Source organism: Cervus canadensis, chromosome 25 (assembly GCF_019320065.1).
Source record: "Cervus canadensis isolate Bull #8, Minnesota chromosome 25, ASM1932006v1, whole genome shotgun sequence".
Lineage (NCBI taxonomy): Eukaryota > Metazoa > Chordata > Mammalia > Artiodactyla > Cervidae > Cervus > Cervus canadensis.
In genome coordinates, this window is record NC_057410.1 from 30,840,764 (window position 1) to 30,867,192 (window position 26,429).

Genomic DNA, 26,429 nt, shown 5'->3' on the forward strand with positions numbered 1-26,429 from the left:
AAATCTTTTAGAAAACTGTTACCTTAAAAAAACTCTTTATTTTATCTTTTAGTATTCTCATTCTACCTTGGGTAGGTAGAATCCCATGTACTAGCTGTTAAGAAAACAGGTCAAATATTCTTATAGATTTGCACAGATAACCTGTGAAAGCTACTTAGTAGATTACCTTTTCCTTCAGTGTGTTAAAAATTGTTTCCAGTTAACAGGTACTTACATAATATTGTGTGCTGAGCACCATATTTGGGGAAGTATAAAAGGAACTCTTAAAATGAAAATCAAAAGGCTTTAGTGACAAATATAAAATATAGATCTGAAGGGTTAAAGTTTTCTCTTGGCTGTCTGAGGAGGCCTTACAAATAGCAGTGAAAAGAAGAGAAGCAAAACGCAAAGGAGAAAAGGAAAGATATACCCATTTGAATGCAGAGTTCCAAAGAATAGCAAGGAGAGATAAGAAAGCCTTTCTCAGCGATCAGTGCAAAGAAATAGAGGAAAACAGAATGGGAAAGACTAGAGATCTCTTCAAGAAAATTAGAGATACCAAGGGAACATTTCATGCAAAGATGGGCTCAATAAAGGACAGAAATGGTATGCTGCTTCTGCTAACAGAAGCAGAAGATATTAAGAAGAGGTGACAAGAATACACAGAAGAACTGTACAAAAAAGATCTTCATGACCCAGATAATCAGAATCGTGTGATCACTCACCTAGAGCCAGACATCCTGAAATGCGAAGTCAAGTGGGCCTTAGGAAGCATCACTACAAACAAAGCTAGTGGAGGTGATGGAATTCCAGTTGAGCTATTTCAGATCCTGAAAGAGGATGCTGTGCAAGTGCTGCACTCAATATGCCAGCAAATTTGGAAAACTCAGCTGTGGCTACAGGACTGGAAAAGGTCAGTTTTCATTCCAATCCCAGAGAAAGGCAATGCCAAAGAATGCTTAGACTACCGCACAATTGCACTCATCTCACATGCTAGCAAAGTAATGCTCAAAGTTCTCCAAGCCAGGCTTCAGCAGTATGTGCACCGTGAACTTCCAGATGTTCAAGTTAGATTTAGAAAAGGCAGAGGAACCAGAGATCAAATTGCCAACATCCATTGAATCATCAAAAAAAGCAACAGAGTTCCAGAAAAACATCTATTTCTGCTTTATTGACTATGTCAAAGCCTTTGACTGTGTGGAACACAATAAACTGTGGAAAATTCTGAAAGAAATGGGAATACTAGACCACCTGACCTGCCTCTTGAGAAATCTGTATGCAGGTCAGGAAGCAACAGTTAGAACTGGACATGGAACAGACTGGTTCCCAATAGGAGAAGGAGTATGTCAAGGCTGTATATTGTCACCGTGCTGCGTATTTAATTTATATGCAGAGTACATCATGAGAAAGGCTGGGCTGGATTCCAGCACATGCTGGAATCACAATTGCCAGGAGAAATATCAATAACCTCAGGTATGCAGATGACACTACCCTTATGGCAGAAAGCGAAGAAGAACTAAAGAGCCTCTTGATGAAAGAGGAGAGTGACAAAGTTGGCTTGAAGGTCAACATTCAGGAAACTAAGATCATGGCCTCCGGTCCCATCACTTCATGGCAAATGGATGGGGAAACAGTGGAAACAGTGGCAGAGTTTATTTTTTTGGGCTCCAAAATCACTGCAGACAGTGACTGCAGCCATGAAACTAAAAGATGCTTACTCCTTGGAAAAAAGTTATGATCAACCTAGACATCATATTAAAAAGCAGAGACATTGCTTTGCCAACAAAGGTCTGTTTAGTCAGGGCTGTGGTTTTTCCAGTAGTCATGTATGGATGTGAGATTTGGACCATAAAGAAAGCTGAGTGCTGAGGAATTGATGCTTTTAAACTGTGGTGTTAGAGAAGACTCTTGAGAATCCCCTGGACTGCAAGGAGATCCAACCAGTCCATCCTTAAGGAAATTAGTCCTGGATGTTCATTGGAAGGACTGATGTTGAAGCTGAAACTCCATTCCTTTGGCCACCTGATGTGAAGAGGTGACTCATTTGAAAAGACCCTGATGCTGGGAAAGATTGAAGACGGGAGGAGAAGTGGACGACAGAGGGTGAGATGGTTGGATGGCATCACCGACTCAATGGGCATGAGTTTTAGTAAACTCCGGAAGTTGGTCAGGGAGGACACGGAGGCCTGGTGTGCTGCAGTCCATCAGGTCACAAAGAGGCAGACACGACTGAGTGACTGAACTGAACTGGCTGACTGAACTGATTAAAGAAATGGGTTTTCACCTTAATAAAAATACATGAAATCTTTTTCTGGAAGAAAATTTAAATTTTATAAAAATAAGAAAATACATTGGCTCTAATAGTCTCAGGAGCTTTTTTGATGGTAAAATGAATTTAAGTATGTTTATACACAGGGACTGCTTAACTCTTGATGTTCCATACTATAGGCTAGAATGAGATCTTAGCCATTTTCTGTAATGTGACTTCATTAGATTGACCCTCAATGGTGTTGATTCTAACCCTCTTTAATTCATATTGAGCCCTTTCACTATTAAACAGAAGCATTTTTATTTTATTTTATTTTAAACAGAAGTATTTTTAAAAATATTTATTTATATTTATTTATCTATTTGGCTGCATGGGTCTTAGTTACTGCATGTGAACTCTCAGTTAGAACATGTAAGATCTAGTTCCCTGACCAGCGATCAAACCAAGGCCCCCTGCATTGGAAGCCTGGAGTGGAAGCATGGAGTTTTGGCCACTGGACCAGAAGAGAAGTCCCCCCAGAAACAAAGTATTTTTGGAGGCTCTTTTATATTCCACAAATTAATGTCTTTTCTATCTGCTCATTGAAACCTTGGCCCCAGTAAATATTTGTACTAGCCTCTCTGCTAATGTTCTGTGGGTGGATTCCATAAGTAAAATCTGAGTGTAAAGCAGAGGTGCTCGAGTTCATAGAAGCCTCTGTACTTACCTGATACTAAGGCACAAGCATTCTTTCTTCCCTGGGTTTCCCTTACAGGGAATTTATCTTTTTCTCTGATGTGGAAACACTGGATGTTCTTGAAGGTTAGACATATGTTCATTTATATGCTGTCTTCAGGAAACTGTCATAATCCACATGTTACGTGGCCTGATTTTTTTTTTTTTTTACATTTTGATGGATGTCCAGATGAGGATGACTGTCTCTAGCCTACTCTTTCCCTTGCCTTTTGACCTTTCCTTCCCAAGTATTAAAAAGAAAGTACTGTTTATGAGGAATGCTTGGAATAATTCAGATAAGCAAGCTTAGAGAAGGGAGAATGGATTTTTTAAATTTTACTTATTTTTTAATTGAAGGATAATAGCTTCACAGAATTGTGTTTTTTTTCTGTCAAGCATCAACATGAATTAGCCATAGTTATACATATGTCCCCTCCCTCTTAAACTTTGCTCCCATCTCCCTCCCCATCCCACCCCTCTACGTTGATACAGAGCCCCTGTTTGAATTCTCTGAGCCATACAGCAAATTCCTGTTACCTATCTACTTTATATATGGTAATATAAGTTTCCATGTTACTCTCTCCAAACATCTTACCCTCTCCTACCCTCTCCCTGTGTCCATAAGACTGTTCTCTATGTCTGTTCTCCATTGCTGCCCTGCAAATAAATTCATTGGTACCATCTTTCTAGATTCCATACGTATGTGTTAGTATACAATATTTACCTTTCTCTTTCTGAATTACTTCACACTGTATAATAGGCTCTGGGTTTAGCCACCTCATTAGTACTGACTCAAATGCATTCCTTTTTATGGTTGAGTAATATTCCATTGTATATATGTACCACAACTTCTTTATCCATTCATCTGTCAATGGACATCTAGGTTTTTTCCATGTTCTAGCTATTGTAAGTAGTGCTACAGGATACATGTGTCTCTTTCAGTTTTGGTTTCCTCAGGGTATATGCCTAAGGAGTGGGATTGCTGGGTCATATGGTGGTTTTATTCCTAGTTTTTTAAGGAATCTTCATACCTCTTCCATCGTGGCTGTATCAGTTTACATTCCCACCAAAAGTGCAGGAGTGTTCCCTTTTCTCCACACCCTCTCCAGCATTTGTTGTTTGTAGAGCTGGTTGTTTATTTTGGAAATTAATCCTTTGTCAGCTGTTTCATTTGCTATTATTTTCTCCCATTCTGAGGGTTATCTTTTCACCTTGCTTACAGTTTCCTTTGCTGTGCAAAATTTTTAAGTTTAATCAGGTCCCACTTGTTTGTTTTTGTTTTTACTTCCCTTACTCTAGGAGGTGGGTCATAGAGGATCTTGCTTTGATTTATGTCATCAAATGTTCTAGCTAAGTTTTCCCTGAAGAGTTTTATAATTTCTGGTCTTACATTTAGGTCTTTAATCCATTTTGAGTTTATCTTTGTGTATGGTGTTAGGAAGTGTTCTAATTTTACATATTATTATATTTTAATTATAAAAGTTAGATAGAATCCTTGTTTTAAAGAAATATTAAATGTAGAGATAGTGAAAAGTAAAATACACCCTTCTTTCCCTCTCATTACCCTCTTCTGTTCCAGCTGAGAGATAAGGGTTTTGAAGGATTTTGTTTGTTTTTGTTTTGCTTTTTAATATGGAAAGTTTTAGAATGAATGGAAAGTTTAGGGGTAGTTTATCTCTGTCCCTAGGAGGCTGTTGTTGTCTTGGAGGTAAGTGAGGAAGACAGAAGCTGTCAGCCCTGTTTCCCCCTGGGCAGGAATAGCATCTTCCTTCTTCTGTGTCACGTCAGTGCCTGACATGAAAACTAACACCCCAGAAGCGCAGTGAATGGCCAGAGTTAACACATATCACAGCTGGAGGAGTGGAAGTCGCTTTGTCTTTCTGTTGTTGTTTTAGTCTTTAATTAAGTTATGTCTGTCTCTTTGTGAGCCCATGGACTAGAGCCCACTAGGCACCTCTGTCCTTGGAATTCTCTAGGCAGGAATACTGGAGTGGGTTGCCATTCCATTCTCCAGGGGATCTTCCTGACCCAGGGATCAAACCTGTATCTTCTTGGTAGGCGGTTTCTTTACCACTGAGGTACCTGGGAAGCCCCTTTGTCTTTCTACCTGGTGTCTTAATTTCTCCTTACTTCCCTCCTCTCTTCTTCTTCTTTTTTTTTTTTGTGCTTTTAGCTAGTGGCTCAGCACAGAGGATCAGTGTTTTGAAGGCCTACTAGACTCCTTATGCTATTTAACCTCATGTGAAAGTCTGTACAAGTATTTGGCTTTACATTGCGAAGTGAAGTTCATATTGGCAAGGAAATCAGTTTCTTTCCACAAGTGACACTTGCTCTATCATTTATAGGCCATCTCTACCTATATTGAAGTTGTTATACCTTTGAAGTTGTTATCATTGTGGTCATTTTGTGCCAAAGAGGGATGAAGCTAGCTTTTTGAAAGTTACTTTAAAAAAGTATCTTGAGACTCAGCAGGATACCTTTAAGTCATTTATGTTGGTGATTGAAATTCTTTTAGAAACAGGAGACTGAATTGTGAAACTGAGCTTTCGGTCTTCCTGTACAAGTAGTAAACTACCACAGAGAAGCAGTGAAATTAAACGTGGAAAACAAGCCCAGGAGTGATGTGCAAAACCACAGCTCACATGATCTCACTGCAGGAGTTCTTTACTCAGATGTGTGTGCTGGTGACGAGCTGTTTCACATGACTGACAATGCAGAAGCGTCTCTCTTGCAGTCCTTTTTGCTACAAGTCTAGACTTCTAAGTGTCTAGAGTACTAATTTTCTTTTAAATGCTAGAGATGATCACACACACATACACATATATGAGGAAAAAGAGTGCACATAGGAAAGTGAACTTTCTATGTCTCAGACATTGTTACAGCATTATTTATATGAATTCATTTAATTCTCATAAAACCCTGTCAGGTAGACACTATGATATCCCCATTTTATGGATGAGGAAATGAGACATATTGGGGTTAAGTCAGTTTCACTTATCTAGTAAGTGCTTAGGTGACGACTCAGGCAGGCAGTTTTGCTCCAAGGCAGAGTGTTTCTAGCATCTACTCTGAGAAACTATGAAACTGTGATGAAATGTTTGTGACCCTGCAAAAGTGCATCCGTTTATCTCACTTCTTGAATGCGTGTTTATTTTTACTTCCCTTCTATTTTCTCTGACTCGCTCTAGAAAATGTTACCCAAGTTTGATAGAAATGTTGTGACTTTGTTTGTTTCCCAGTCAAGGGAGCCAAAGATAAAGGAGGAGCAGGTCAATAATGTAACTAGTAAAAAGATACGCTGATATTGTTTTATGGAGGACAAAACTTTCCTGAGGCCATCCGCAGACTCTCAGTCAAAAAATGGACCTGTATCCAGTGTACTCCGAGGAAGAAATGGGTTCCATATGGTTCTTTGGGGTTGTTGACAATTCATAGTTGATCTAGAGTAGTCTAAGAGAAATGGTAAATACAGTTTTTCATGCGTATTTTAAATAAGGAAGTGGACTGATTTATTCATAAGCGATAGTTTAACCTTCCCCTCTTTAGCTACTTATGGGCTACCAAGAAGCCTACTATCTTTTTCCTCCATGTCAGTGGGAAATCCCAATTACGGGTTGTGGTTCCTGTTAGAAAATGGAAAGACTGAAGTAGGCTTGAATACAATAAGATCTCGAACAGTAAGTAGATTTTGGTTTAACTGCTGATTGCCTCGTAATCCCCCACTATTTTATTATAGTGGGGTCTGTATTTAATACATTTTATTTTGTGTGACATGGGATATGTCTTGTATCTGTAATAATAGCAATAATACCTTAACTTGAAGATGGCTTGTGTTTCTCCTGGCAGAGTCTGTGTAGATGTAAATGCAAAGTTTAGTTAGGAATTCATGAAGCTAGGTTCATATACCCTTCAATATGATGTCAGGATAATCCTATTAGAAATCACCAGTGCACCTGCTTTGTATGTAAGGATCCCAGAAAATGACATATTTTTTGGTAGGTGTTTTGGTTGCATTCTATTCACCCTGTTGATGAGGGAGGGTTGAGGATGGCCAAACATTGACATATAAGCTTGACAGCAGTTTATCAGTTACACACTCCCTGGGGGAGGAGGACTTAGCATTCCACATAAGGCCACACACACTGGAAACAGAGTGAACCGCCAGGAGCTGTGGGAGCCAGACTTTGTAGTATCAAGAGGATTCCATGGGAGAGTGTGATTGGCTAGTTTCAGTAATTTCACATGTTCACTGGGAACTAAAATCACCTATTCATGGATAAGCCGCAAGAGTCCCTATGGTAAAGAAGGTTGTTTGACTAGGGGGCCTTATCTGAGGGAGCAGAGTGGGACGCACAACTTGTAATTAGGCCATTTGGGGCCCTCTTTGTTTCACCCCGATGTCAAAGCAGAACACTGTATTGGGCCCTTATACCATAGTGGTTTCAAGACTGAGTCACAATCAAGAGTGTAGCATGGGCAGAGGACCTGGTCATATTTTCCAAAAATCTCACCATGTTTTCAGTGACTGTTAGGATTATGATGAAAAGACATTAGCAGAAGCAATGTGGCAAGTACGATTGACACAGAAGCGTGTGGTCACCCTGTTAGAGATGGTAGTCAGAAGGTGAGCTGTTCATCCCTACCTACTACCTGACTCCCCTGCTAGGTTCCCTGTCTAGTGTTGAAATTTGATAAAGCTAAGGGGAAGGGTTGGATTTGGATCCCAGCTCCCATCACAATTGGATTACTTCTTGTCCGTCTTGCTTGCTTCCTAGCTGTAGGAACCTCTAACTAGTAAATCTCTTCATTTCTCATCACACAGAAATGCACTCACCCTCCTATCACCACCTCCCAATCACCTGCCACATCACTCTCATTTCTGCCTCCATGCCTTTGCTCACACTGTTTTCCCTTCAGTTCTCTCCTATTTAGGAGACCTTTGTTCCTCCTTTCATTCACTGAAGTATCTTCTCCCAGGTGCCCATACCTCCAGTTTATCTGATTGCCCCAGTCTGCACGGGGTACTTCTTTCTCTGGTTCTGTAGCCCTTAGTGCCTGTGAGCTGCCTTTAACATTTAGCATGCACTTACTTTTAGTTGTTCTCTGTTTAGAAAATGGTCCCTGCCTTTACCCTACTTACTGCAGTTATCCTGATTCCTTTTGCCTTTATTAGTTTAGGAAAGTCTCAATCAGCAGGTAAAAAGAAAAGCAACCAATAGAATTTACAGTTTGAACATCATCTGTGACTAATTCTGCTAGACTATCTTTATCCAGTGCCTAAAATAGAATGCATAGTAAGCCCACAATAAATATTTATTGAAATAAATGCTATAGCAGTTTTATATATTAAATATTATAATATATGAATTATATGTGTCAGCTTAAGAAATATTCACAGCCTTAAAGTTGAGAGTTATGTTTTATTTGGTGGAAATTTTTAGGACTTAAGCCCAGGAGGCAGCTTCTCGCATAATCCTGAGAGAACTGCTTCAAGGAGGCAAGGGAAGAAACCAGGTTTTATAGAATTTTCACAACAAAAGGCAGGTAGCTGGAACATCAAGAGATTTTTGTTAATTAAACAACAATTAATGAAAGGAAACCAAATGTTTCAAATTAAGTAATTTAGTGTTTTTCTATGTACGAGAAGATGCATGAGTCTGGGCTCATTGAAATCATTCCTTTCATATGCATCTCAGCTATCCTGGGGTCAGTATCCTGTGTTTTTTTCACATCCTGAGTCCCTCAGTGCTCACCATAGGGAGTGGCTATAGCCTCATGGTTGCCAGATTTAGCAGGTATTCTTTTCCTTCCTGAATGCCCTGGAGGGCTGGAATCACTGATGACTGTGACATCCTTGTTTACTGACATGGCCGGAAATACCCCATTTCTCACATGTGTGAAAATATATGTCTATATGTACAATATATGTGTGTGTGCATATGTGTGTGTATGCGTGTCTAAATATGAAGTGTCCTCATATATTCATCCCAACCTCATTATTTCTGGTGGCCTCTATTTGGTGTGGTACTAATGAATTACATGTTACATAATGAAGAGTTAAAGGGAAGAAATGATGTTGGGTCAACATCTCTTTATTTAAACATTATTTTTCAACAAAATAAACACCATATTTGCTGCAATAAGAAAACTGGATTGGGAACCTGCTATATTTAATTTGGAAGCAATTCTAAGCTCAGTAGAATTCTTTTCCTATTTGTGTTAACAAAAAGATGTCTATTATCTATATTTCTTGAAGAGCATTTTAAAGAATCATTCGTTCCTCAAATCCCTTAAGAAAGCAAAACTGCTGGTAATTAAATGTTTGGTACTTATTTTAGCAAGCGCTTGTTTCAGAAGACATTTTTATAACAGTTTATTCCTCTGTAACTCAGAACAGCTCAGGCTTGAACCAGATGCCTCCCAGCTAAATTCGAGGGGCGTGCATGTGTAATTGTGTCTGACTCTTTGTGATCCCATGGACTGTAGCCCTCCAGGCTCCCCTGTCCATGGGTTTCTCCAGGCAAGAATACTGGAGTGGGTAGCCATTCTCTTCTCCAGGGGATCTTCCCGACATCGAGATTGAACCTGTGTCTCCTGCATGTCCTGCATTGCAGGTGTATTCTTTACCCACTGAGCCACCTGGGAAGCCCCAAGCTGGGGGGACAGGGGTGTCTGTTGGATTATGATTGGCTTTGGACTTCTCCTTTGTCCTTAAGATTGGACCAGGAGCTCTGGAGGGCATGATCTTACAGGTGAGGAGTTCTCCCACAACCCAGACAGAGCCCCCTGGGAGATGCCTAATAATATGGTGCTGTTTACTGTAGTCTCCTTAATAGATGTGTGGTTACTCTGTGGCCCCTGTAGACTGTTGAACAATCCCTTTACAATCTCTCTTTCTTTTTTTAAAAGCTATCAACTGACTGGCCAGAAGGTCTCTCCTCCTACCTATTATCTAGAGACTCATGCCAATGGTTTTCCTAAATAAGCCCCTATATAATGACTGTAAGAGAAGGCATAATCTATGTATCTTTCCCATTTAAGAAGCAATTAAAGGGAAAAAATAAAGGCACTCTTGAAAATACGCAGAAATCTAAACCTGGGGTGTGGGCAGAATGTCTAAAGAGTTGGTGCTCTGATTAAAACTTTTCAGTTTCTGAGTTTCTGGGATGTGTGTGTGTTGTCTTTGAAAAAGTAAGTAGAAATGTTTTGTTTTGTTTTTTTTAAAGCAGGAAAGGGTAAATAATGAAGTCTGTCATCTCAGACTGTAGCCCCAGAGGCAATGATTTTTATCAGTTTCTTCTGACTCTTTCGGGCTTCTCTGGTGGCTCAGAGGTTAAAGCGTCTGCCTGCAATGCGGGAGACCTGGGTTCAGTCCCTGGGTCAGGAAGATCCCCTGGAGAAGGAAATGGCAACCCACTCCAGTATTCTTGCCTGGAGAATCACATGGACGGAGGAGCCTGGTGGGCTACTGTCCACGGGGTCACAAAGAGTCAGACACGACTGAGTGACTTCACTTTCACTTTTCACTTTTTTCTGACTCTTTCTAGAGCTATCTACCAGGATATTTGTGTCTGCTGCCTGTCTGCATACATTTTATATGCACATATTTATGTAGATAGACACATGTGCACATATATGTGTGTGTGTTTCTTTTTTACACAGATGGATGCACACTGCTCTGTGCCTTGACTCCTTTTGAACCTTGCAGTATTGGTGGAGAGCAACCTATATCACTGTGCATAGACCTGTTTCATTTTTAAAACAGCTGTTTAGTATATCATTGTGTGAATGTGCCCAGTTTGTTTAACCAGCCTCCTACTAACAGCCATTAATGGAAACTTCTTTTAATTAAAACTGCTTGTTTTGTTGTTAAACCTTACTGACTGTGAAAGCTGCTTATGTAAAGTGCTCACATCTGGGTAGGTTATCTTCTACTTTAAGGAATTTTGAATTCCATTTGGTTTTTTAGCCAGTTTTCAGAGTTGTCCTTCCGTGTGTATCTGTGCTCTGTCACTTATCCTATCTGACTCTTTGTGACCCTATGGACTACAGCACACCAGGCTCCTCTGTCCATGGGATTTTCCAGGCAAGAATACTAGAGTAGGTTGCCATTTCCTCCTCCAGGGGATATTCCCAACCCAGGGATCAAACCTGCCTCTCCTGATCCTGATTTGGCAGGCAGATTCTTTACCACTGAGTCACCTGGGAAGCCCTTGTCCTTCTGTGACTGTACTTTAAACAGCAGCCTCAGGGTACTGATCTTGATTTTGTTTCTGTCAGGAGAATACAATTTTAAGAATCCTAGTGATAGAAAGATGGTACTGATGAACTTATTTGTAGGGCAGCAGTGGAGACGCAGACATAGAGAACAGAATTAATGGACATGGGTGAGGGGCAGGAAGGAGAGGATGAGACAAATGGAGAGAGTACCGTGGAAGCATATATGTATAAAGCATAAAGTATATGCTTTACATATTTTACCATATGTAAAATAGATAGCCAATGGGAATTTGCGGTATGACTCGGGGACCTCAAACTGGGATCTGTAACAACCTAGATCTTCATGACTCAGATAATCACAATGGTGTGATCACTCACCTAGAGCCAGACATCCTGGAATGTGAAGTCAAGTGGGCCTTAGGAAGCGTCACCACGAACAAAGCTGGTGGAGGTGATGGAATTCCAGTTTAGCTATTTCAAATCCTAAAAGATGATGCTGTGAACGTGCTGCACTCAGTATGTCAGCGAATTTGGGAAACTCAGCCATGGCTACAGGACTGGAAAAGGTCAGTTTTCATTCCACTCCCAGAGAAAGGCAATGCCAGAGAATGCTCAAGCTACCACACAATTGCACTCATTTCACACGCTAGTAAAGTAATGCTCAAAGTTCTCCAAGCCAGGCTTCAGCAGTACGTGCACCGTGAACTTCCAGATGTTCAGGCTGGTTTTAGAAACGGCAGAGGAACCAGAGATCAAATTGCCTACATCCGCTAGATCATTGAAAAAGCAAGAGAGTTCCAAAGAAACATCTATTTCTGTTTTATTGACTATACCAAAGCCTTTGACTGTGTGGATCACAGTAAACTGTGGAAAATTCTGAAAGAGATGGAAATACCAGATCACCTGACCTGCCTCTTGAGAAACCTGTATGCAGGTCAGGAAGCAACAGTTAGAACTGGACTTGGAACAACAGACTGGTTCCATGTAAGAAAAGGAGTACGTCAAAGCTGTATATTGTCACCCTGCTTATTTAACTTATATGCAGAGTACATTGTGAGAAACGCTGGGCTGGAAAAAGCACAAGCTGAAATCAAGATTGCCAGGAGAAATATCAATAACCTCAGCTACGCAGATGACACCACCCTTATGGCAGAAAGCAAAGAATAACTAAAGAGCTTCTTGATGAAGGTGAAAGAAGAGAGTGAAAAAGTTGGCTTAAAGCTCAGCATTCAGAAAACTAAGATCATGGCCCCCGGTCCCATCACTTCATGGCAAATAGACGAGGAAACAGTGGCTGACTTTATTTTTTGGGGCTCCAGAATCACTGCAGAGGGTGATTGCAGCCATGAAATTTAAAGACACTTACTCCTTGGAAGGAAAGTTGTGACCAACCTAGACAGCATATTAAAAAGGAGAGACATTACTTTGCCAACAAAGGTCTGTCTAGTCAAGGCTATGGTTTTTCCAGTAGTCATGTATGAATGTGAGAGTTGGACAGTAAAGAAAGCTGAGTGCTGAAGAATTGATGCTTTTGAACTATGGTGTTGGAGAAGACTCTTGAGAGTCCCTTGGACTGCACGAAGATCCAACCAGTCCGTCCTAAAGGAGATCAATCCTGGGTGTTCGTTGGAAGTACTGATACTGAAGCTGAAACTCCAATACTTTGGCCAGCTCATGTGAAGAGTTGACTCGTTTGAAAAGACCCTGATGCTGGGAAAGATTGAAGGCGAGAGGAGAAGGGGATGACAGAGGATGAGATGTTTGGATGGCACCACCCACTCAATGGACATGAGTTTGGGTAGGCTCCGGGAGTTGGTGATGGACAAGGAGGCCTGGCATGCTGCGGTACATGTGGTCACAAAAAGGCGGACACAACTGAGTGACTGAACTGAACTGAACTGGACAACCTAGATAGAGGGGTGGGAAAGGCTGGGAGGGACATTCACGAGGGAGGGTACATGTGTACACCTATGGCTTATTCATGTTGATGTATGACAGAAATGAAACCAATATTTTAAAGCAGTTATCCTTCAATTAAAAATGAATAAGCAAAAAAGAATCCCAGTAATAAATGTTTTTCTGAGGAAGGGGATGAAAGTGGAATTTATGAGGGTAGAAGTTGCCCCTGGAAAATGAAGCAGACCTGATTTTCAGAGTTCATTACACAAAGCTAGTTTTTGTTATTTTTATTTGTTGTTGTTTTCTAAAATAAAATAAATAAAATAAAATAAAATAAAATAATCTAGTTTACATTTCGGCGGACGCTGGATATTTTTCTGTGGTTTGCTTTTCTAAAGCTGTAGATCCCCAGCTTGCTAGTTTTAAAGTCTTGGATGTTAATACCTCTAAAACTCAATGACAATGAGTAAAAACACTAATTGTGTACATTTTATGCTGCAAGTTTTTTTTTTTTTTAATCTTCTTTTTGGTAACAAACACCTCCTGTGCTATCCCTTATTTTAGTGATTTTATTTATATTTTGTGGTTATTAAAACATTTAACTCCAAAAAGTTAATATACTACATACATGTGTTCAATTATGTATATACATACACACATACATATAGTTGTTTTTGGTCGCTCAGTCATGTCCAACTCTTTGTGACCCCATGGACAGTAGCATGTCAGGCTTCCCTGTCCTTTACCATCTCCCAGAGCTTGTTCAAACTCATGGCCATTGAGTCAGTAATGCCATCTAACCATCTCATCCTCTGTCGTCCCCGTCTCCTCCTGCCTTCAGTCTTTCCCAGCATCAGTGTCTTTTCTAATGAATTGGCTCTTTGCATCAGGTGGCCAAAATATTGGAGTTTCAGCATCAGTCCTTACAATGAATATTCAGGATTGATTGCCTTTAGGATGGACTGGTTGGATCTCCTTGCAGTCCAAGGGACTCTCAAGAGTCTTCTCCAGCACCACAGTTTGAAAGCATCAGTTCTTCCATGCTCAACCTTCTTTATGGTCCACCTCTTACATCCATACATGACTACTGGAAAAACCATAGCTTTGACTATACAGACAAGTATAGTCTGCAAGTACAATCTGCAAAGTAATGTCTCTGCTGCTTTTTAATATGCTCTCTAGGTTAGTCATAGCTTTTTTTCCAAGGAGCAAGCATCTTTTATATATTTATTTATTTATTTATTTTTTGCAAGCATCTTTTAATTTCATGACTGCAGTCACCATCTATGGTGATTTTGGGGCCCAAGGAAATAATCTGTCACGGTTTCCCCATCTATTTGTCATGAAGTAATGGGACCGGATGCCATGATCTTCATTTTTTGAATGTTGAATTTTAAGCCAACTTTTTCACTCTTCTCTTTCACTTTCATCAAGAGACTCTTTAGTTCTTCTTCTCTTTCTGCCATAAGAGTGGTGTCATCTGCGTAGCTGAGGTTATTAATATTTCTCCTGGCAATCTTGATTCCAGCTTGTGCTTCTTCCAGCCCAGCGTTTTTCATGATGTACTCTGGATATAAGGTAAATAAACAAGGTGACAATATACAACCTTGATGTACTCCTTTCCCAGTTTGGAACCAGTCTGTTGTTCCAAGTCCAGTTCTAACTGTTGCTTCTTGACCTGCATACAGATTTTTAGGAGACAGGTAAGGTAGTCTGATATTCTTGTCTCTTTAAGATTTTCCAGTTTATTGTGATCCACACAGTCAAAGGCCTTAGTATAGTCAATGAAACAGAAGTAGATATTTTTCTGGCGCTCTCTTGCTTTTTTTGTGATCCAGCGGATGTTGTCAATTTGATCTCTGGTTCCTCTGCCTTTTCTGAATCCAACTTGTACATTTGGAAATTCTCAGTTCATGTACTGTTGAAGTCTGGCTTGGAGAATTTTGAGCATTACTTTGCTAGCGTGTGCAGCTGCTGCTGCTGCTAAGTCGCTTCAGCCGTGTCCGACTCTGTGCGACCCCTTAGACGGCAGCCCACCAGGCTCCGCTGTCCCTGGGATTCTCCAGGCAAGAACACTGGAGTGGGCTGCCATTTCCTTCTCCAATGTGTGAAAGTGAAGTTGCTTAGTTGTGTCCAACTCTTCGCGACCCCATGGACTACAGCCCACCAGGCTCCTCTGCCGATGGGATTTTCCAGGCAAGAATACTGGAGTGGGTTGCCATTGCCTTCTCCTTGCTAGCATGTGAGATGAGTGCAATTGTGAGGTAGTCTGAGCATTCTTTGGCATTGCCTTTCTTTGAGATAGAATGAAAACTGACCTTTTCCAGTCTTGTGGCCACTGCTGAATTATCCAAATTTGCTGGCGTACTGAGTGCAGCACTTTCACAGCATCATCTTTTAGGATTTGAAATAGCTCAACTGGAATTCCATCACCTCCACTAGCTTTGTTCGTAGTGATGCTTCCTAAGGCCCACTTGACTTTGCACTCCAGGATGTCTGGCTCTAGGTGAATGATTACACCATTGTGCTTATCTGTGTCATTAAGGTCTTTTTTGTATATTTCTTCTGTGTATTCTTGCCACCTCTTCTTAATCTCTTCTGCTTCTGTTAGGTCCATACCACTTATGTCCTTTATTTTGCCCATTTTGCATGAAATGTTCTCTTGGTATCTCTGATTTTCATGAAGAGATCTCCAGTCTTTCCCATAGGAAGGTTTTCTTATCTCTCCTTGCTATTCTTTGGAATTCCGCATTCAAATGGGTATATCTTTCCTTTTCTCCCTTTGGCTTTCACTTCTCTTCTTTTCTCAGGTATTTGTAAGGCCTCCTTAGACAACCATTTTGCCCTTTTGCTTTTCTTTCTTTATATATATGTGTGTGTGTGTGTGTGTTTATATATAATTTCTTTTTCTGAAATCAGTAATAAAAGTCTCAGCCTTACTTACTGTGGAGACATCAGTGTTTATTTTAGTCAAAGCAGTTAGCAGTGAAGAAGAGCTATCAGATGATCTGGTTTACATCTGAGCCTAGAGGGGTTACACTTGTGGAACTTGAGCCTTGCTGAAGTCAGATAAATTTGTTTCAAACTCTTTGTTATCTCTTGGTTTTTATATTGTGTCACTCTGGCTCTGCACAGACAGAAAATAATCATGCAAGATCCTGTGTTTGGAAAACCTGAAAGCATGATGTGATTATATGAGTCTTGCTTTATTAGAGGATGAAAATGTTATGTAGGGCAAATTCCCAAGTTGTTCCGTATTTCCTAAAAGAGAGAAATCTTTCTTATTTTAGGGGTAGTTCCTAGGAAAGTCATGTGCGTAGTGGGTAGAGAAAATTCCACACATACTGCATAATTGAGAAGAGGACCTGAAAATAAGAAGATGATGAATGGTTTTTAAAATTCGTTGTTGCTGTTTTAACGCCTAGTTTTCAAGTTGACAGTGGAATCTGTAGTTCCATAAAGGAACTGAAGTGAAAGAGTAAAAAGTTTTTTGGGGAAACGAAATAAAAACAAGTTTCCAGTGAAAATTGTAAACCTGTCTTATATACTTTACATTTTATAATATGTGACTTCTTTTTAAAAATTGTTTTCTGATTTTTCCTTGTTATGTTCATCCTTCAAGTTTTCCTTGGTTGTTTTCCACACTTATTCTGTGATAAATATGAAAGTAGCTAAAGGAAGCACATATTCACCAAGTCATAATGAGACAGCATTTGCAACAGAATTTTGACATCTTGAAGACTAGCAGGCGTTCTGTTCAGTTTGGTCCAGGAGTAGAAAGAAGAGACGAAAGATGACAGAAATTGGGATTTACATGTTGTCGCTTGAAAATGAGAGAGAAACTTTGAAGGTGAGAATATTGGAGTGAATTTCTTTTTTTCACACTAGGGAGAAATTACATGGAATATTCTTTGTTTTGTTGTTGTTTAGTTGCTCAGTCGTGTCCAACTCTTTGCCACTTCATAGACCGTAGCCTACCAGGCTCCTCTGTCCATGGGATTTTCCAGGCAATAATACTGGAGTGGGTTGCCATTTCCTTCTCCAGGGGATCTTCCCAACCCAGGGATCGAATATGTGTCTCCTGTGTTGCAGGAGGATTTTCTTTGTTTAAGGGGCTCCAAATAAGATCACAGGCAAGAGAGGTAAAAAATAACTGGATTTGCCAAAACTGCTTTCAGTGCTTTGAAAACATGTTCTGTTAATTCTGCTCCTCTTTTCATTTCTGTGTCATCCTTGGCTTTCTTCCCTCCCCTTGCTAGACTCTAATTTAATAGAGGTTCACAAGGATGTTTTGGTGGTGAACCCTGGCAACTTTTATGCCTAGCTTGGCTCCGTGCACGTTTTATGTTTCTAAACACTCTTTGAGGAAATAGATAAAATAGGAATTTTTTTTTTTTTAAGAATTACTTTTTAAAAAGAGAGATCATCCTTGATGTGTAAAAAGAGAAGTTTGATGTACTTCCAGTATAAAATGTACTGTTTATATATAGAAAATAACATGAACAATAAGTCAGTTTTTTTTTGTTTAAGTGATGACAGTAAATAATCACCACTCCAAACGCAAGGATCCTTGGCACATGAGACTGAAGGAACAGTTACCTAATCAGTAGAAATTTACTTCTGGTTTTCCTTGTCTCTGTTTTTATCCCAGTGTACTTTTGGAAAGGATGGCCTGCAAAAGGAGAGCCCAATTTTGACTCTGTTTTGGTTGTTTTTGCAACTCACTGTCCTTTTATTTCAGTTACCAAATTATGTAGTAACTGGGCAGGAAAGTGTGGAGGAAACACTGTGTCTTGTGCCTTTAACCCTAAAAGCAGACTTTTAGGATTAAGTCTAAGCAGTGTTAGGATGCTATCTTTCTGACAGTGGGAAGGGAGTGTAGGGAATGGAGGAGCCTGAACTCAGTGACCAGCATAGGTAAGAAATCCGTGTTTCATTATCAGGAATCTAAAATTATTAGATAGGTTTGAAAGCTGTTCTTGGTTATATGGGAAGACAGTGTAATCAACAGCTTTTCTCTGTTTAGTCATGTAGAAATGAGCATGTATGTGGGTTCTAGGCGGCATCTTTCCTGATTTTGCTGCTGACTCCATTATCTTTCTTTTAAAATCAGATCCTTTGTTGGTGTATTTCTGTTTCAATTGACGTGTCTCCCTCATTCTGCTGGTGACTGTTCATGAAACCTTGAAGGAAAACTTGAGTTTTTTGCCCCCTCTTTACCCTAGCTCTGGTGATGTTTTTTCCTTGTATGTCCAGCCCTTCCTCTCAATTTCTGATGTAGCCACCCAGCTCAGGCTGCCTGCACTATGGAAATTACCTCCTAGGTCTTCCTCCCTTTCTGTCGCTCTGCCTATCTCCATTTCAGTTCATTGGTTTTGGGGTTACAAAATTAATACTCCTAAAACCCTGTTTTGGTCTTCAAAGGTTCCTCTCTCTCTTAAGCTTCAGAAACTATAATTGATCTCTACTGTTTACCATCCAGGTATGTGGGGAGCTGCTTTAGCTTCAACTTAAGCTCTGAAATCATCAAGGTGATCTCACTGATGCTAATAAACAAGGACATCCTTTCCTCTGCTTGGAGGGGGTGGGATATGGGGAGAGAGGGGTAGGTACTGTGCTTACAAAAGTTGATTGACGGAAGAGGTGCCGTTCTCCTCTCTGTTGGCACTAATGAGAACGATGTGTAGGGATTTCCCTGGTAGTCCAGTGGTTAAGACTTCACCTTCCGGTATAAGGGGTGCAGGTTCGATCCCTGGTCAGGGAACTAAGATCCTACATGCCTCTCATCCAGGACAACTGTGAAACATAAAACAGGAGCAATATCGTAACAAACCCAATAAAGACTTTTCTAAAAAAAGAAAGAAGTATGGTAGTGACATGCATCTTGAAGATATATTAAGGAGATCTTTGAGGTCTACTGGAAGATTTCAGTCTCCTTGTTGAAGGCCTATAAGATGCGTATAAACTTTTCATGCTTCTTGACAGCTTGGCACCTGTCATCTTCTCCAAGCTTGTTTTCCTTTAACTACTCACAAGAGATTCCTTTGGTAGGCAAAATGGTTTTTTTGTTTTGTGAATACCAACATTCTTCTGTACCACTGATGATGATGCCCAGATGTCCTTTTTCCTTTAAAAACCATAGTTTTTCCAGTATTCCCCCTGCCCCAGGCCTTTCTATGTCATCACCAGTACCACATATATTATCTGAACTTTTGAAATTTAACACCCATTGGTTTCTAATATCCTTTTTGTTCATTCAATAAAAATATATTGAGTGCATATTACATATCAAGTAATGTGATGGCAGTTCAACTGAAAAAGGCAATTTCTTTGTCCTTAAGAATTTACATTTTAATGAGAGAAAAAATGTACCACCAAGTAAGAGCATGTAGGATTGAGAAGAGCCAGATAATCTAGTTTGGAGTAGGTAGAGGACGGCCAGGGAAGGTTTTCTCTAGGTAAGCAATTTTTAGAACTAAAATCACCTGAAGTTGTATGGAGGTATATTTTGATCCTTGTTTTTAGTATTTAAAGCTTTTTATTCATTTGATTCTTATTTAAATATTTTATTTATTTATTTATTTGCTTACTTTTTGTCCCCTTTTTCTTAAATGTTAACTTTTGTGAGCTTTTGTGTCCCTGAATGGATGTGGCAACCAACTGGTTGCTGTCTTTAAAATGGCTCTCCGAATGTTAATCCAGGAGACACCTTTCAGTGTTCTTGAGACAAAATAAACCTAATTTCCTCAAGTGTCACAGCTGTGTAACTATTTGGAATTTTTATACTGTTGAATCTTAAAGAACTCACGGATAGGCTGACCCCAAAAATCAAATTACTGGGGTTTCGTTAAAACCAGCTTCTGATTCATTGGGGTGGGGTGGGACTGCGGTTTTATTTTTCTAGAAAGCTTCCTGGTGATGCTGAAGCTGCTCATTGACAGAATATGTTTTGAGTAGCAGAGTTTCAGAGGATGTGAAGAGATTAAGAACTAAGATAAAAGGCAAGTTGAAGGTATATTTCCTTCTACTTATATGGATGAATACAGCAGTTTGCATATCCTAACTCTCATTCACTCGCTCTCATCTAAATCACCTAATTACCCAGCTGGGTTGGGCTCCTATCCCTGCTCCAAGAGACAAGTGAATATTGTCAGTGATTTGACTATTCTGCTGTCCACCCCACTCACCACCCCAGGGGTGAATCTTCTCTGTGTCATGGGGAGCTGTGATGAGATATGCACCCACCTAGCTGAGGCTGTGATATTATTCCCTGAGGCCCTCTGCCACTGAGTAATAGGAAACCTAACTTTGGCAGGAGGAAGTGTTCCTTTTGGCTTTCTGCCTCCCTCCAACTGGTTTGTATAACAGTTGGGCTTCAGGAATGGCTTCTGAGGCAAGTCTGTATCCTACAATGTGTAATCAGGAACTGGCAGAAATTTTAACTTTTAAGATTCCCGTTAGAAAATCTCATGACTTGTTAGGAATCTTGGCAGTTGAGTGACCTGCCCATGACCTGAAAAAGAAACCTGCCACAGTGAATGGAACTGTCGCGTTATTCTGCCTGAGTATTTTCCCTGATGATATTCTAAGGATCTTTTCCTGGCTCTTCTATTCTGCAAATATTCTTACAGACTGCGATCAGGAAAGCCATTACTACAGTCCTTTTCTTCCTGAGTCTTTACGACTAAAGCTAGAATTATTTCTGTTGCCTTCCTTGGGAGCTTTCCTATGGAATTCCCCCTCACAGATTGGATTGCCACAATGTCTTTTAGATTCAAGAATTCTATCTTAGTACAGAGTGAGAAATGTTGTTGCTGTCAGGCTGGTGAGGAGGAGTTGATAAATGGCCTGGTACAAGGGTTTTCAAACTCCAGCCTGTATCCCTTAGGGGCCCTGCATCACTATAGAGTTTCTGATTCAGCAGGTCTGGAGCAAGCTGGAGATTTTGTGCCCATCCTCAGATGTGGTTACATGAAAGGCAACAGTGATGACTAGAGAGGTGGGCACATGTTCACAAGAGCACATGGATTGTGTATTATGGTCACCATCATTACCTCCCAATACTTATAGATTTGTTAGTTGGTTTTTATTTTTTATTTTTTTTAGGTAAGTAAGTAAAATGTTTGTTAAGAGGAAAAAGAGTCCAGCACGCGTAGACAGACACGTGGGTGGACTCAGGGGGAGAGAGAGTCAGGCCCTCGTCGTGACTTGAATTACTTTTATGGGACAATTCTTCCAGGTTTCCTTTGGCCAGTCATTTCAATTTGCCTGGTTCTCAGTCCATACTTGGTCTATCTCAAAATTCTCCCACGTGCGCACACATCTCTTAGACACACATCTTAGACCACAAAGGCGTCTGGGTAGAACATCCCTTGACATGAGCCCCCTTTCTGTTAGTTGCTTTTTAAAAAAACAAAACAAACCTCTGAGACCTAAGGAAGCAACACCTCTTCTCGTGTTGAAACATTAACGTGATCAGTAACCCAGGCCACCTCTTATGAGGCCTCTTGGTTTGTGATAGTAGAGATTTGAAATTATCTAGAGTAAGGGTATATTAGAGCATAGAATAGGGGCATGTGGGAAACTTGCTCCTTACCCACCTTCCTGTCACAGAAATACATGTTGGGCTTGGTCTATTTTTTGTTTTTAAGATTTGTTTAGTTTTATTTATTTTTTTTTGGCTGCACTGGGTCCTTATTGCTGCAGACTTTCTCTAGTTGCGCAGAAGAGGAGCTACTTTGGAGTTGCGGTGCTCCAGCTTCTCATTGAGGTGGCTTTTCTTACTGCGGGGCACAGGCTCCAGGTCATGTGGGCTTCGGTAGTTGTGGCTCATGGGCTCGGTAGTTACGGCTCACGGGCTTAGTTGCCCCTTGGCATGTGTAATCTTCCCAGACCAGGGATGGAACCTGTGTCCCCTGCATTAGCAGGTGGATTCCTAACCACTGGACCAGCAGGAAAGCGTCATTGGGTGTTGTTTTGGTTTTTTAAATACAATTTTTAAAGATCACTTTCCATTTACATTTATTACAAAATATTGGCCATATTCCCCATGCTGTGCAATGCATTTGAGTCTGTCCTACACCCAATGTATTGTACCTTCCCCCTGCCACTGGTAACCACTAGTTTGTTCTCTGTATCTGTGAGTCTGCCTTTTTTATGTTATATTCACTGGTTTGTTGTAAAAAAAAAAAAAAAAAACCTAACAAACATGTTTTTCAAGATGATCCATTTTAAATCCAAGATGAATTTGGATTTTTGACAACTGAGATGGGGAAAGGGAAGGGAGAGTTTGGTTGAGCTCTTTCCATCCTTCCAGATCCCTTAGATGTGCTTTGCTTACCTCACACAATTTGTTTATGTGTGTATGTGTCTATGTATTAGTCACTCAGTCGTGTCTGACTCTTGCAACTCCATAGACTGTAGCCCACCAGGCTCCTCTGTCCATGGAATTCTCTAGGCAAGAATCCTGGAGTGGGTTGCCTTTCCCTTCTCTAGGGGATCTTCCTGACTCAGGGGTTGAACCTAGATCTCCTGCATTGTGGTCAGATTCTACCATCTGATTCACGAGGGAAGCCCATATATATACACATAGGGGTGTGTGTGTGTGTGTATAATTTTTATTTTTTGTTTTTGACTGTGCTTAGTCTTCACTGCGGTGTCAGCTTTTCTCTAGTTGTGGCGAGCAGCGGCTACTCTATAGTTGGAATGCTCGGGCTCCTCATTGTGGTGGCTTCTCTGCGGAGCACTGGCTCTAGGGCATGAAGGCTTCAGCAGTTGTAGCATCTGGGCTCACTAGTTGCGGCTCCCGAGCTCTAGGGCACAGGGTCAGTAGTTGTGGCACATGGGCTTAGCTGCTCCGTGACACATGAGATCTTCCTGGATCAGGGATCAAACCTGTGTCTTCTGCATTGGCAGGCAGATTCTTTACCATTGTGTCACTAGGGAAGCCCTCACAATTTGTTTTTGGTAGGATTTCTTGTTCTCAAGGGTGTCTAATGCAATATTTTCTATTGAAGCAGTTCTGGAGCATCCCAGGAGGGACACAGTGATCTGGACCTTGGTCTTGGTGACCTTCCTTCAGATGAAGAGGAAGTCATCAACAGTTCAGATGAAGATGATGTCAGCTCTGCTTCTAGTAAAGGGGAGCCTGATCTGCTGGACGATAAACAGGTATGTTGTTGGTATTTAAAAGTTTCTACTTTTGTGTTTTTGGGCCTCTCAGGATACTCAGAAGTAATATTTATTATAATGATAGGCATAAAATCCTTCCTTAGTTTTCAAAACCTTATAAAACATCTTTCTAGTTTAATTCTTGCTATACGTGCCTGAGATGTTTTCCTATTTCAAAGAACATATCATTTAGAGATTATTTAGTAATTTTCGAGAAATTGTTTTTGGTAACGTCCTTTGATTTTCTTTTGATAATAAAAACCCTTCTTAGGATTGCTTCCTGTACTGCCAGTGATTCTATTTGTAAGAAAGGAATTAGATGCATTTCATATTCAATCAGATCTTTTTAGAGATAGAATAAATATTGCTGTCAGTAGTACCTGAAGATGTGCTTTGAAATAATCCACTATGTGTGTGTTTTCTGTATACATGAAGTGGGATTGTCCATGTACTGGTAATTATTTAAGATGTATAACAGATACATGGGTGTTCATGACACTGTTTTTCTAGTTTGATACGAATATGTTTCATTTTAAATCATAATTCTTTAAATAAAGAAATAGTTGCAATGGAAAAAATTAGTGTTATCAGCAATATCCCCAGAATGTGTTGAAATGTTACAGGAAAATGGAATTTGAAAGGATTCACATAGCAAACTTATCAAGCCCTAGAGAAAATCCATGTCACTTAACTCCTGTGTCATAATTCGTCAGACCATTGTGCTTCCTTTTTACTATAGTTTTGCTTTGTTTAAATTAACTTTCAGCCTTAAGTGATTGGCACATGTTTTGTAATTGTCTAGATTTAAATTCAGTGCCACCACCTATGATCTCAATAGCCTTGGGCAAATTATTTAACCTCTTTGAGCTAAAGAACTCAATGTTATGAAGAAAAATATAGCACTTATTTCATAGAATTGTGTCAACTAAATTAGTTGATATATGTAAAGTCTTGGAATACTGTCCAGAACATGATAAGAATGCCATGACTCTGATACTTATTAATCACAAGACTTCATTTCTGTGCTATAAAGTATTGGATCATGGAGTTGGGCGGAACCACTAGTTTCTTTTGGGGGTGATAAAAATGTTCTAAACTTAGCTTGTGGTAATGGTTGCACAACCCTGAATATTTAAACCATTTAGTTATGTATTTTAAAAAGACAAAAATATATTTATGAAATGTAAATTATATCTCAGAAAAGTTGTTAAAGGAAGATAAAAATCCTGATAAAGGGGAAATAATTGTGCTAAGAGAAAGGTTCGTACAGAGGAGGAGGGCATAGCAACCCACTGCAGTATTCTTGCCTGGAGAATCCCATGGACAGAGGAGCCTGACGGGCTACAGTCCATGGGGTCACAAAGAGTCAGACACTACTGAGTGACTGAGGACAGCACATGCATATCATACAGTCCTGTGTACATCAGCCAAGGGGGGACCACAGATGTGGCTGTAGCCAGCCAGTAACTCAAGGAAAAAAAGGTGATGGTTTCTAAAAGAAGTCTTTGGAGTAGAAGCATAGGAGTAGACCTTCTTTTATAACTTTCTTGATTTTAAATTTCTCAGTTTATTCAGCAGGACAGTAATGTTGTTCTGAGTCTCAAGCAGGCTAATAATTGCCAAAACTCTTTGCAAGTCTTCGTGACCCAAAGAAATTTATGCACATTAAACACGTGTAATATACTTCTGTGCTTGTGTTTATGGTCGATTGTATTAGTTTCGTAGGGAAGTTGTTACAGAGTACCACAAACCTAGTGTCTTGAAAACAGAAATATAATTATTTAACAGTTCTGGAGGTCAGAATTCCAAAATCGAGGTGTTGGCAAGGCTGAGCTCTGTCTGAAACCTGTAAAGAAGAATCTTTCCTCATCTCTTGCTGTGATTTGCCGGCCAGCCGTAGGGTTCCTTGGCTTATAGCTACAGCACTTCAGTCCTGCCTCCATTATCACGTGGTGTGGTGCCTGTGTGTGTGTGTGTCTCCTCTTCTTATAAGGAAACTAATCTTACTAGATTGGGAGCATACCATAGTCCAAGATGACCTCATTTTTAACTTACTACATCCGAAACAAGTCTATTTCCAAATCAGGTCACATTCTGAGGTTCTGGGGGTTAAGACTTGAACATTAATTTTGGAGGGACTTATTTCAAACTATAGCAAATACCATATTCCATGGACATATAATGGGCACATCACAAATATGTGTCTAGATGCCAATAACATTCCCTCACGAAAGTGCCAGACTCAGTAGGAGAGAAGAAAGAATGTGTGCTGCTGAGCCCTTATCTTTCACTTGTGAAGGAACTACAAGCTAATGTTCAGAAAGTCATTCCTGGAAAGGTATAAGTGCCACGATAAAGGCAAGAAAACTGCCCTCTACCACATCTGTGTGTCTGTGCCTGTCTATGTGCAGGTTATTATACTTAATCTTCAAAATCGTCCTGGGGTATAGATTTGACAGCTGTACTGTTTTTCTCTTCTTCACATGAAGAAAGGGACTTTTTTAAAAACAGGTTAAATAACTTGCCTTGGAACCTCTGGAACTGAGGTTTTTAGCCAAAACCTGTCACTGCTAATAACTTAGTTTGAGCCACAGAATCTGAATGATGTTGATGGAACATGTTTGGGATGGAAGGAGTAGCCATGCTAATTTTTTCTTTCCAATTTTTTAGTCTTTATTTTCAGTACTTAATAAATGATTGTTTAAAAATGAGATCTGTTATTCATTCTGCTTTGTTATGGTTAGAATATTCACCACTATTCACCCCTCCTAAATATTGACTTCTCTGCCTTCCTCCCCCACAATTTTTTTGTGTGTGTGTTTAACAGCTCATATAATACATACCATTAAGAGAGAGGTGAAAACCTAAGAGGACTTTTTTTTTTAGTTCATCATGGTGTCACCTCATTTGTGGGATTATTTAATGATATGGAGATGTTTCTTGGGCAATCTGGTTGTTCAGTTTTTTTATTTTTAGTAGAACTCAAGTGATATAGCAGAGGTCTTTTACGAATTCTGTTTTAAAGTAATGGATAAATTTCACTGGATTTTACTTGTGAACAAATATGAAAAGAAGAGAACACAGTTAAGAATTTACAAAGCTGGGCTGTTATCAGGAGATCAGAACATAAAACTAAATTTCAGATCAAAGGTTCTGTTTGGAATTTGTTTGGATTATT

The 26,429-nt window shown here is 39.9% G+C and overlaps 1 protein-coding gene across 2 annotated transcripts in view; it reads left to right on the forward strand.

Moving 5' to 3' along the window:
- FGD6 (FYVE, RhoGEF and PH domain containing 6) overlaps positions 1-26,429 on the forward strand; it is a 114,348-nt gene that overhangs the window by 23,904 nt on the left and 64,015 nt on the right. The window contains exon 3 of one of the 2 annotated variants that reach the window (XM_043446192.1): positions 23,098-23,251. In XM_043446192.1, the coding sequence (XP_043302127.1) occupies positions 23,098-23,251 (154 nt within the window). The remainder of the gene's footprint in view (positions 1-23,097; positions 23,252-26,429) is intronic. The other variant, XM_043446193.1, reaches the window with a different exon arrangement.